A 12,370-nucleotide genomic window follows, 5' to 3' on the forward strand; every position below is an offset into this window, starting at 1 on the left:
ATTTGGTACATTCCTATCCAACCTCCTTGGGAAAACACAAGAAAACTAAACCAAACATTGGCTTATTCCTGTTTTTAAATGAAAACCAAGGCTACATTCACACAATACATTTAACATGACACAGCCATGGCTCCCTCAAGGAATTCTGGGAGTGGTGGTTTGTTAAGGGTGCTAAGGGTGGTTACGAGACCCCATTCCCCTCCCATAGCTACAGTCTCCAGCGTTCCCTGGGAGGAGGGACTGATTGTTAAACCACTCTGGCACTGCAGTTCTGCAAGGGGAATGGGGTTTATCTTGACAACTCTCAGCACCCCTAACTAATGGCAGCTCCCAGAATTCTTTGGGGAGAGCCATGCCTGCTTAAAGTGGCATCATAGCACTTTAGAACCATTGACATATGGTGTGATTTGCAGGAAATGGAATTCTGTTTCCGATGAGAGTGAGGATGAATCCATGCCAAAGAACCCACTGAAAGTGTCCCCCTTACCGTGGAGTTCGTCATAAATACTTTGGTTTTTCCACAATATACTGGCACAATATGGGGTTGGTTCTCTGTAGGCTTGAGGGGAGGGGCATCAGGGGGGCACATTTTCTGAAGGATCTCCTGGACCGCAGAGCGTAAAGCATCGCTTTTGTCCTCTGCAGAAGATGCTGTCATCAAACCTGTGAGAAGAGAAAGGGGAGTATTTTATAATGTATTATTTTACTGCAAGAATCCTAGAAATTGTATTATTGGTTTTATTTTGAGGGTGAAAATGACTTTAGCTTTTAAACATCTGATTTTTATCGGTAATTTTAATCTATGTTTTAATATTTCATGTAAACTGCTAAGAGGTTTTAGGATGAATTGGCAAACACATCTTGTAGAAATAAAAATAAAGACAAAAACATGGCCGACCACTTAAGACATGGTTGGCTTGCCACATACAGCTTGACCTAACCTCATGAGAGACCTGACCCTGTGCTTACCTCCGCTGGCTGGCCTGGTCTGATAAAGCAAACAGAGAAAGAGAGATGCGGTTCGTTGCTTGAAAGGAGAAACAGCCCCGTAGAGAGAAAAGCGGGTTTTTGCAAGAGCAGCAGAAGAATCCAGGGTGGAGCTGGAGAGATGAAAAAGTGTAGTTGGAAGGGTATTGGATTCATGCACAGAAGAAGAAAATAAAGTAGCAGTATTCCTTACATAAAAGCAGGTTTCCGACAATGCCACTTTGACATCAAGAAAAATTCCATTCTGCCACTTGTATAAAATTTTGGCTTGTATAAGATCATAAGAAGAGCCTGCTGGACCAGGCGAAAGGTCAACTAGATGCCTACAGGGAACCTGGGTACAAGAGTGCTCTTCCCAACTCGTGATTCCCAGCAACTGGTCTATAGGGGCACGCTGCCTGTTACAGGAGGGAGAATACAGTTGCATCGTTGCCATTGAGGGGTGATAAAAATGTGCATCGCCACCCAACACAAGAGCTAGACATAAATACAATTTTTAAAGAATCTGAAATAAAGATTCCAAGGTTGCTTATCCACACTCAAAATGGGACGTGCAGGAAACTTGACCCAGCACCTAAGCATTGTGCTCTTCGTTTTTAGCTGGCTCCCAGAAATAGCACCAGAAAGTCTGAAGAGAAAGACAGGAATTTAAAGTGGGGGAAGAGTCTCTTAGATGGCTTTTCAGTACACCAAGCTGGGAAAGATCAGTTAATTTCAGACATATTTCAAGTTACTAAGGAAAGAGACTTGATTAAAGAAACACACCGTTCCCCATAATGTGGGAGAAGCCATTCTCCTGATGCGTGGTGTTTGACTTTTGCTTTGCTGATCTCCTTAGCACTTTATAACGCTCCATGAAGTTTTCAAAGGAAATCCTGCCAGGTCAAAGGGAAGGGAGGGGGAGAGAAAAAATCATTGTTGACTAAACAAGTGGAGCCCGAGGCATCCTGAACACAACTCCCACTGCTCAGCCTCTCCTACACTAAATGTGCCCACATTTCACTGGATGCCAGGATTGAATGCTCCACCTCCACATCTGTTCTGAACAGAAGAGAAGTGCTAAGAGTTTCTGTCTGAGCAAGAGTGGTGGTAGCCTTTCCACACAGTGATGGCATGGGGGGCATGCACACCCTCTTTTGTGATCCCCTCTTTTTCTACTTTAATTTTAGATGTGGCAGCACAAGGTTGCATCCTAGACTGACCTCCCTGTTCTAATAGATATCTACTTGCAATCTACTTGTTTTATGGTGGGGGGACAGTGTAGTGTGGTTGCTGCCAGCAATCAGCCTGAATTTGTACAATCTACTCCCCCCACCCTAAAGGGAGAAGGAATCCAGATGAACATGGGCAAATCAGTGTCCCCCGAAATATAAAAACAAGGGGCAAATGCAACTGTGTACAGCCTTACCGAATTGGAAAGCCTGCAGCGCTGATGTTGACAGCTTCCACGATGCCACATGCCTCCAGCTGCTGCAGAACCTGGATGATAGGATGATAAGGCAGGGTTGAGAGCTGGTGCCCATTCTAGTGACTTAAAATTGAAGGCCAGAGCTATGAATTAAGACGTCCCTGGTTCAAATGTCACCTGCGGCACAGGTACTTATGTGGCCTCGGCACTGAGCTCGCCCCCCCCCCCAAGCTTCGGAAGTTCAATTCTGAGTGCATTACCTCGTCCTTTCGGAAAAGAGCTGCCTGGCAATCTGCGTTGGGCTTGATGCAGCGGATGTAGTGTGGGGTGGTGCTGTGCAGGATCTCCATCAGCTTCTCGAGTGACCCCTATGGGACAAACACAGGACAGCGCGTTGTGCTCATCATTCCCTCTATTTCTGACGCTCAGGCTGTGAGCGCTGATGCCTAGGGAGGGAAAATGATACCGCCTATGCCCAAGAGTAGGGACGGGGAGAAATTAATTTCAGTTCGTGCTTAAAGGCCAATTCAGCTAGTTCGCACTTTCTGTGTGGAGTGAAACACAACCATGCTTTGAAATGCACATGCCTCTAAATTTTGCTCTGGAGTTCTCCAGCCAAACGTTCTTATGTTAGGGTGGAGTGTGCATAAAAATACAGACAAATGCATTGTTTAGGGGAAATGGCATAGCAAAAATGTGTCCATTAAGAGAAAGTCGCACCATGACACTGATGGCATTTAAAAAGATAAGTATATATTGCAAACTGATGCGGAAATGCAGAGAGCTGAATTTAAGATTTGAAAAAACAAGAGAATCTTGTCCGAATTTCTAAAGGGCCACTGCTAGCCAATGTAGCCAATACTGAGCTAGATGGACTAGTGGGTCTTACTCAGCGTAATTCAGCCTTTTATGTTTCTAATTCCCTGACATGGTGAGTGTTGTTGGCACTCTGGGCACACACAAACACATACCCAATTCGTGCAGAGGAACAGTGAGTCTGATCCTGCATGGCCTGAGCTTGCAACCTAGCAAACTGCCTAGAATCCTCAGCAAGACACAGCTCTATGACAGGATGCTTGGGAAACAAGGCCCTGTGGGAAACTGGTTCCCAGCCGCTGGGCATTTTGGAAACATCTAATCTAACATTACAGACGATTGTTCTGTGTACAGAATGACCATTTGTTCTGAGAATCCCAGGTTTTAGTCTATTTAACAAACACTAGCTTCTAGCCCTCACTGTTGTACAGAGAAGTGTGTAAGAAGAAAAACAAACAACAGCTTTGAAGGTACTTAGCTTAAAAAAAGGTATAAATATGGGGCAAACCTTGAATTTGGAGACTACTGTAACCACCACAGGTTTCATCTGAGTCCTGATGTCATTTGTGCTTGTTTTTTGGCTTGTGGTTTCCACAGGAAACAATTTCTGAAGCAAAGAATCCTGGGACAGCTGTAGCAACAGAACCAGTTCTGGGGGGACGGGGTCCTTTTTTGAGGGCAGGGAAGAGAAGACAAGGAGCATGCAATTGTTATTATTTTCTGAGGGAAAACTGTAAAACATTTACAAGGAGCAGGAGGAAACATTATAGTTAGGACAACATATTTGCAAACAACTTGGGAGAAATTGGATGGAGAATACTTCCAACTTAACAAAATACTGTGACTTAAGGGAATATCCTGGACCAGGAGGCAATAACTGGGAGGCAATTTGGCACTGCACCCAAAGAGCTCTTTGCGCATACCCAGAGGTCTTGCGCAAAACCCAGAGGTTTTGTTATTTCTGCAGCAGGGTCCCTGTCTCCAATGCCTTAGAGCCACCCAAACAGCCTGAAAGAGGCTTTATTGTTCCTGAGAATAAGTCTTCTCACACCCGGGCTGATTGGAGTCTATCAGAGTGAAAGGTGGTGAGTCGGCCACTGAGGACGAGCTCCTATGCAGAAGAACATCAAGGAACAGCTGTTCTATATGCTCCAATGCTAAACATTTAGGAACACGGGAAACACAAGGTGCTTCAGTTTCAAGAGAACAGAGTGCAAGCTCTGTTATGTACAATGGAACTTCAAGGAACACATACTTTAAGGCACTCCGAAAGAAGGTACTGGAGCACTTCAAATCATTTGCCCATGTTTGTGTGCAGAAAGCTGTAGAAATAGCTGAAAGGCAACACATGGAGATCTGCAGTGATCATTGCAATGCATCGCTAATTATTATTGTTGTATAATTATAAGTTTAGTGCAAAATCTTAGAAGGGTTTGGTTTTTTTTTAAAAAAAATGCAGAAGGGGGCATGGCTGTGACTATCACAAAGGGACCCTGTGCATCTGAAATGGCCACTGGGGAAAGCCAGCCAGATGGGCGGGGTATAAATAATAAATTGTTGTTGCTGCTGCTATTGCACTTCTGCGTGTACCTTGTTCTTTTCCACCATTCCTTCCACCTGATAGCGGACATCCCCAGCGTAATGGGAGACGATGAAGTTGGGCTCCTTACTAAACCGGTCCCTGCTAACACACCGGTTATCAGACAAAGCCACGTCAATCCGGGTTTGAAGCTGGCTGGTGTTGGAGGGTCTGTTGAGGCGGCATTCCTAAGAGAGAGAGAGATAGTAAGAATGGGGAAAGTTGGACTGACGGAAGTGGGGAGGGGATGCCAAGTGAATTTTAATTGACACTATGGAGAGCAGCTCTATCAGTAAAGTAAGTGTTTGCCATTGTGGGTAAATCAAACCTCCCAACTACAAAGGCATTACCTCTCTTGAGTCTTAGATCTGAGTGTTGGACTAAGACCTGGGAGACCAGGGTTCAGTTGTTGTTGTTATTATTATTTATTATTATTATTTGTATCCCATCTTTTCCCCAGACCAGGACTCAAGGTGGCTTACACAAATTAAAACGCACGGATAAAACACAAAAGCTGGAAACATGTAAAAGATAATTGTCACAAAGTGATTATTATAATAATAATAAAAACTAATCTATTAAAATACAGATAAAGGTTCAAATCTCCACTCAGCCATGAAGTTCACTGGATGATTTTCAATGTTGTTGTTTTTAACTGATCACTCTTCCTGCTGTGATGTCAAACGTTTTTTGTGACCCACTCCACCCAAATTGTGTCCCTTAAAGCGTTAACATTTCTTGTTTCGCAAAACCCACCTTTTACACTTTGGTCCCCGGAGGGTCAACCATTTGTCAACGTGGTCCTTGGTCCGAAAAAGACTAACCACCCATGTTCAAGACAAAATCTCTTACTCCTCTGTAAATAGGAGGCTGTGCTGCCTTTGTGAAAAAGCTCCCTTTATTACAGATGTTCCGGGTGTGAGTTGCTAATGCTTATCAGCCAATGGGGAGCTGAAATATCTACCCATGAACAAGATGGAAGGTTACTGCTTTTGTTTGTTACTATGGTATGCATTTTTGTGTTTTTATATTGTAAACTGCCCTGCAATCCTAGGATGAAGGGTGGTATAGAAAGTTAGTTAGTTAGTAAATGACTGAATGAATGAAGCCTGCAGGCTTGGGCTAGGGAAGCATGAGGTTGGCAGAAGCACAAGCAATAAATAAAATTGCTTCTCCCTAATCCTAGTCCAACATTCTAACCACTGTGCCACACAGTCTTGGCTATATATATATCCAACAGGCCTACTCCATGGATGTCAGCACTCTCAGAAAGCCAGAAATGACTAGTGGTTTCAAAGCAGGCCCAAATCACAGAAAACTGAGCGCTCTGGACCCACCTCGTTCAGCAGAGAGAAGATGCTGACTGGGCTGCCTTCGATTACGTCCAGGCAGCACTGGTTGTCCTGGTAGTTGATGAAAGACCACTCCAGGCCTTCTGCAGCATACTCTTCCTGGGGAAACAGAAGGAGGAGGAGGTGGGGGGGCCACTCACAGCATGTTGCCCAAGCCCCCCCCCCCGATGTTGGAACTGGGTGTTGCAAAAGAGCCTCGTGGGAGAACCCGAACATGGGCATTACCTGCTGGGCTTTGAGGAAATGGCTTACAAAATGCTGCTGCAGTTTCTCATTGGCATAGTTGATGCACAGCTGCTCCAGGTGGTTGTCCGGAAAAGATTCGAAGCCGTAAACATCCAACAGACCTGGGAGTTGGGGTGGGAGACAAGGTGGCTGATCCAGCAATCTGGGGTGCTTCACTTAAAACAATGTCCTGCCCTCCCCCGCTCCAGGGTCGCCAATGTGGTGCCCACGAAAAGTCTCTAGAAAAATCCCCTCCAAACTCCACAGCGTACAAGAGAGGTTGTTTGCTCTTTCTGCTCAACTCCTGTCTGCACTGGGGTGTCGGAAGCTGTCTCATATCAAGCAAGACGATTGGTCTATATAGCTCAATACTGTCTACACCGACTGACAGCAGCTTGCCAGGGTTTCAGGCAGATAGTGTCTCCTAGTCTTACCTGGAGATGCTGGGGAATGAACCTGGGACAGAAGATACTCAGCCATTGAGCTTTGGGGCCCTTCCCACTAGTTGCCAGGATTGGACACCACCCGTCCACCCATTCTGAACAGAACAGAGGAGCATACAGCTTCTCTCTATAAGCAAGCATGGAAGTGGCTGGTTGAAGTGCCTTTTCCACCACTGATGGGGATGACTGAATTTTTTGGGGTGGGAAGCAGGGCATGTTGACATCATTTTGTGGTCCTATCTCTCCTGCTCTTTTAGATGTGGCAGGCATTTTGTGTCATGGTGCATGTCCCATGGCAGCAATCTTGTGCCCACAATACTTCCTCAAAATTCAAAATTTGCCCCGTGGCCAAAACCCCACATTGTCAGCCTTCACCCGCAAGCAAAGGTGCAGTGGGATTCATGTGACCAGTCTAGAAAGTTATTTGCAAATTGAAAGTATTCCCCGCCTCCGACCCTACCCCACCCCAGGTCTGAATGATTTATATCCAGGCTGCAGAATCCAGCTTTTTAAAAGCACAGAGTCTGGATTTCCTGGGTGCAAGATTCATATGTTTGTGTGTGTACACAGTCCAAATAACCCTGTCGATACCCCACACCCAGGAGAGATTGAAAAATGTTACCTATGAAGTTGCTCCAGACAGAAGGATCGGCATTGATGCTTCCATTGATCACGGCCACCAGCCAGTCAAATACCCTGCAATAGAAAAATGCTACTGTGCCATCCCAATCAGCTGGAGAGATGGACACCCCATTTGAAGCAGCTACAAAGGGAGGAGGCAGACACAGAGAAGTCTAAATGTTTGTGACACAGATCTTGTGCAGGGCTTAATCTTCTAGCCTAAAATCTGTTTCCGTATTGAGACTGAGTCTTAGGACAAGTGAAAGAATGATCCTTTCCCCACCTTGCCTCCCCAAAAGCACACATGCTTTGTGCAGAGTTAACTTGGGGAATTGCAAAGATGGGCTCAAACCAACATTTAAAGCAATGGCCCTGCAAAGGTTGTCTGATCAGACAACTCCCATCACCCCTGATCAGTGGCTATTTGCTGGTTGGAGGCTGGTGGGAGTCGGGAGTCCAAAACATCTGGAAGGCCACAGGTTCCCCATCAGGGCTCTAAAAAATTGTGAACCTGAAAAGGTCTAAACACAAACTTGGCCAAGCTGGTTTTCATTACGAGTGAGAGTTGCTCCGACTAAGTTGCGGCATATCTGCGTAGCAGGGTTCCAGCCAATCAGCCTTCCCCTTTTCCACACACTCCATTCCATTCTCCACCCATAACTCCCGGCTTCCTAATTCCAGCCAGAGGTGGCAGTCCCGGGTGGGCGACCTCCCACAGGCCACATCCCAGTGGTGTGCAGGGCCAGAGCAAACATGGATGGAAAGCAAATGTTATCTCTGAACTATAGGCTAGTTTCTACACACACTCCTCTATCCCCCCTCCAGACAAGCAAAGAGGCACCATCAAGGTTCAGGGGCACATCTCAGCCATGCCAATTATTTAAAGGGGGGTATGAAGTTGGTGAGGGGTGTGGCTGGGAAGGAGGAGTGGCCCACAGAGAGCTCTGAGGGCCACAGAAAGTGTCCTGGAGGTTGCAATTGGCTCCCAGGCCTGAGGTTCCCCACTCCTGAATCAAGTAAACAGAATCATTATCATTGTCTTGCAGTTAAAACCACCTGGAGACTAGCACAATGCAGCAAATAAGGCACTGGGCTTGGAATGTGAAAGCCAAACCAGACCCAGATCTGCCGCACAGGTTATATTCTCCTCCGCAGGCTTGCCTACCTTACAGGAGTGTTACCAGGACAGAATTAGGCTGCTCCTTTTCTTTTGGGGGAGAACAAAAGGCAAGGAAAGACAAAGAGAGAGGGTGACACAGAAGAAGCTCCTGAAACAAGGTCCAGAGCACTTACTTGGCATAGACAACCTTGGCAAGACAGTCCCTTCTCGTCCCACATTCAACCTTGGGGCAAGCCTTCTTGAATACCTGCCGTTGCTTCCCAGCCGTTATTGTCCGGATCCGCAGCGTTTCCAGCAACTGCTCTACAGGCACCTTTAATAATCTGGAAGCAGTCTTTGCAAATCCTGGGTTTGGAAGATTTTTTTTTTTTTAAGGTTCTGTGGCTATTTTAAAAAAAGATTCCCACTTAATCTTGCGGTTTGTCCTTGGTTTACCACTCATTCTTTTCTGGGAGCAAGACAACTCAAAAAAGTTCACACACAACCTTAAGCCAAACCACACTTTAGTGATTTGCCCTCTAAATACCCGCATGATGCTCTCTGTCTAAGCCATGGTTTGGAAGTGTATTAGTGTGAAGGAGGCTGCTGTAATTCTTGCCTACCATCCTGGGAACTTTGGCTGAAGGCTGTTCTAAAAATATAATGAATAATACAACCAGTTTGGTCAGGAATCGGAGGGATCATGGCGACTCACCTTTGGCGCTGTCGTCCAGTTCACAAGGCTGCGACTCGTCCTCAGCCTCAGAGAACTGGATGTTTCCCAGGTGGAGAAGACCTGCTAATATCTGGGGGGGAAAAGAAAGAGACAAGATGCTTCAGGGGTGGGAGAACACTTTGGGGCACATAGACTATTCAGGTTAGCTAGGAGCCAGCACTCCAAACGCCCCTGCAGAATCTGGGTAGGAAGTCATCAATGTTCACCCTGCCAACGATTTAAGCCAGAGGTAGGGAACCTTTTTGACCTCAAGGTCTGTATTCCCTTGTGGGCAACTTTCTGAGGGCCACATGCCACTGGTGAGTGTGGCCCACCCTCCTCCCAGGCATTAGGAAGAGGCATTATCATAGTAAAGCCACTAGCAGGGGCACAGATCTGTGTTTCAACCAACCTTGAAAACATTATTCTGCGTGTAGCAGTCAATGCCCAGATGCGACATCGCCTCTCGTGTCACCTCAAAGGAGTCCTCTGTGGAAGAGAAAGAGACCCTCAAGTTAAAGAAGGAGATGGTGGGTCTCTTAAGTGTATTATCCCCATTAGGAAGAAAGGTGTGAAATGGTGCCGTTGGTGGAGCAATGACTACAAAATTTCTCTTTGTATAGTAGGTTAGTTTCTACACACATTCACACACACCTCTCTAGCCCCCATCCAGGCAAGAAAGTGGTAATAGTAACAACATCTTGAGGACCACAAGTTTCTAGTCCTCAGCGCAGCAGCAGTTGCAACCCCCCTGACAGATAACCATCCAGCCTTTCCTTAATAGAGAGCCTACATTTATTTAAGCTTATTCTTAAACTTCCCCACTGCTTCCCCTAAAGCAGCTGAGGTTCCTTTCACAATATATGGTCCCAAAGCAACACCTTCTAGAGTCTTTTCAGGATTCGGAAGCCAGCAGAATTTTGCTCCTTCAGGGACGTCCCATTCCAGTCGTTCTTCGTGACTGGCACCTTTTGCAATCTGGAAAGGAAGAGTAAACAGTTCAGGCAATTCTCCTCAAAGCCTAACCAGCAAATTATATATGTGTGCGTGTAGAGAATGTAGGGAAGAGTAAAATGAGGCAAGAAAAGGGAATCACTCTTTCACATTAGATTTAAAAGCTTTCATATTTTAAAATTTGTAGCTTATATTAAGAGAGGGGAAAGTTTTCATACAAACAAAAGTAACAAAAAGTATTACTATCAGATGTAACATAAAATCTAGCTGAAGACAAAACAATTACAATATTTTCCATGCAAAGAGGCATTTGCCTAAACCAAGGAACTTGCATACAGATTTGCCAATTTAAAAAAATGAAGGAATGAAGGAACGAGGAGTTAACATCATTGTTTTCTTTATTCCCCAATTACTAGTAATATATAGAAATATAAATAATATACGTCTGCCTAAACTTACTTTCACAAAACCCACACCTTGGAATAAACAGGAGCGACTACACAGAATCCATCCCTAGAATCGCCAGACAGGGCAGGGAGAGATCCCTGCCTGAAACCCTGGAGTGCTGCTGCCACCCAGTGTAGACAGTACTGAGCTAGATGGACCAATGATCTGACCTGGTATGAAGGCTGCTTCCTGTGTTAATTAACTGACATCAAATTATTTCATGGGATTTGCTCTTTGTGTTCAGTTAATTTAGAAATACTTAACAAGTTTAAGTTATCGATTTTGGGACCCTCAAAGGAGCAGAAGCTAGATGCTGACTGTGCATTCCCCCGCATGTAAGCATACAAAAAGGAAAAGTCATGTATTTGAAATAATAACAACAAGAAACACCAATGGCACAAACCTGGTAGAAGATATGAAAGTTCCTTTCACAGGGGGCTTGGTAGGCAACCCTTGTTTTCTCCAGCAGGAAAGTCTGGATGGAAGCACTTGTTAGATGCTGAGACCTGGAGAAAAATGCTCAGAAATCATTTTTCTTTATATTTCTAAATATCTGGAAGTTTGTGAACCCCATCAATCCCAAGGATGCATGCCAAGTTCAGCACATGTTCTCATGACAATAAAGACAGCACAAAATTTGCAGTTAGGAACCGGTGGCAATGTCAGCCAACTTCAGTGCTATCCAGCTGTATGTGTGTATCTCTGTGGTTTTTTTAAATTCATACCTGTTTAACTGAAGCTGGATGTATTTGCCAAAACGGCTGCTGTTGCTGTTCCGAAGGGTACATGCGTTTCCTGCGAAGTCCAGCCCAAGTGGAGAATGAGAGAAGAGGCAGATTAATGATCAAAAAACAAAAACAACACACCAGTCAAGGCAATTCTCCCTCTTAAGGAAGGAAATGTAGCGGATTGACAGACTCTGAGAATAGACAATTCACCTTTCATATGGAGACAATGGGAAATCCTTGTTACTGTAGAAGAGGGTTGCCATATGGCTGGAATTCCCCGTACATAGCCAGAATACTGCAGTCAGAAGCAGTGTCCAGCTGAAATCTCAAAAATGTCTGGTAAAATCCAGAGGTATGGCAACCCATGTCGGCAGTGTCGTTTCTGGCAATTTTCCTTTAAAATAGCTCCAAAAAAGCTCAACAACTTTGAACAAAACTAAAAATTTCTCAACAACTTTGGCAAAAAACCCCCTTTGTGTCCAGATTCTCACTTTTTGAAATATGGTAACCTTACTGTAGAACAGACATGCAAAACTCCTGGCCTGCTAGACCATTTCCCTGAAGCCGCACACATCTGTACCACCTGATGTCATATGTGGTATCAGGTGTGCAGCATATTAAGAAATGGCTGCAGATCAACAACTGGGAGCCTTAAAGTATACCAATCAGTACTCTGAAGGCAGTTTTCTATTTGGTGGCTCTTTTAAATTCAATTTGAAATGAAAGTCCAGCTGGGATTCTTTCCACTCAGGAAGCTTTCAAGTCATGGTTCACCTGCTGTCCACAGAACCCAAACCACAGTTCACACAATCTGTGGCTTGGCAGTTTGATCTGTGCTGCTACACTTGCAGGAATATATCTACAGTGGTACCTCGCAAGACGAATGCCTCGCAAGACAAATGCCTTGCAAGACGAAAGAGTTTTCCGTTTTTTGAGTCGTTCCGCAAGACGAATTTCCCTATGGGCTTGCTTTGCAAGACGAAACGTCTTGCGAGT

The 12,370-nt window shown here is 45.1% G+C and overlaps 1 protein-coding gene across 6 annotated transcripts in view; it reads right to left on the reverse strand.

The window, feature by feature from the left end:
• The window catches only part of MYO19 (myosin XIX), a 34,017-nt gene that overhangs the window by 4,154 nt on the left and 17,493 nt on the right, over positions 1–12,370 (reverse strand). For 5 of the 6 annotated variants that reach the window (XM_083587560.1, XM_083587561.1, XM_083587559.1 and 2 more), the window contains 15 exons: positions 11,372–11,441; positions 11,050–11,152; positions 10,127–10,223; positions 9,658–9,734; positions 9,246–9,336; positions 8,725–8,896; positions 7,433–7,506; positions 6,368–6,489; positions 6,128–6,241; positions 4,802–4,978; positions 3,720–3,878; positions 2,656–2,763; positions 2,396–2,466; positions 1,753–1,862; positions 488–663 (listed from right to left, as the gene is read on the reverse strand). In XM_083587560.1, the coding sequence (XP_083443686.1) occupies positions 488–663; positions 1,753–1,862; positions 2,396–2,466; positions 2,656–2,763; positions 3,720–3,878; positions 4,802–4,978; positions 6,128–6,241; positions 6,368–6,489; positions 7,433–7,506; positions 8,725–8,896; positions 9,246–9,336; positions 9,658–9,734; positions 10,127–10,223; positions 11,050–11,152; positions 11,372–11,441 (1,721 nt within the window). Of the gene's footprint in view, positions 1–487; positions 664–969; positions 1,101–1,752; positions 1,863–2,395; positions 2,467–2,655; positions 2,764–3,719; positions 3,879–4,801; positions 4,979–6,127; positions 6,242–6,367; positions 6,490–7,432; positions 7,507–8,724; positions 8,897–9,245; positions 9,337–9,657; positions 9,735–10,126; positions 10,224–11,049; positions 11,153–11,371; positions 11,442–12,370 lie in introns of all 6 variants that reach the window. The other variant, XR_014541913.1, reaches the window with a different exon arrangement.

The sequence above is a fragment of the Podarcis filfolensis genome (assembly GCF_964270895.1).
Source record: "Podarcis filfolensis genome assembly, chromosome: 15".
NCBI classification, from domain to species: Eukaryota; Metazoa; Chordata; class Lepidosauria; order Squamata; family Lacertidae; genus Podarcis; species Podarcis filfolensis.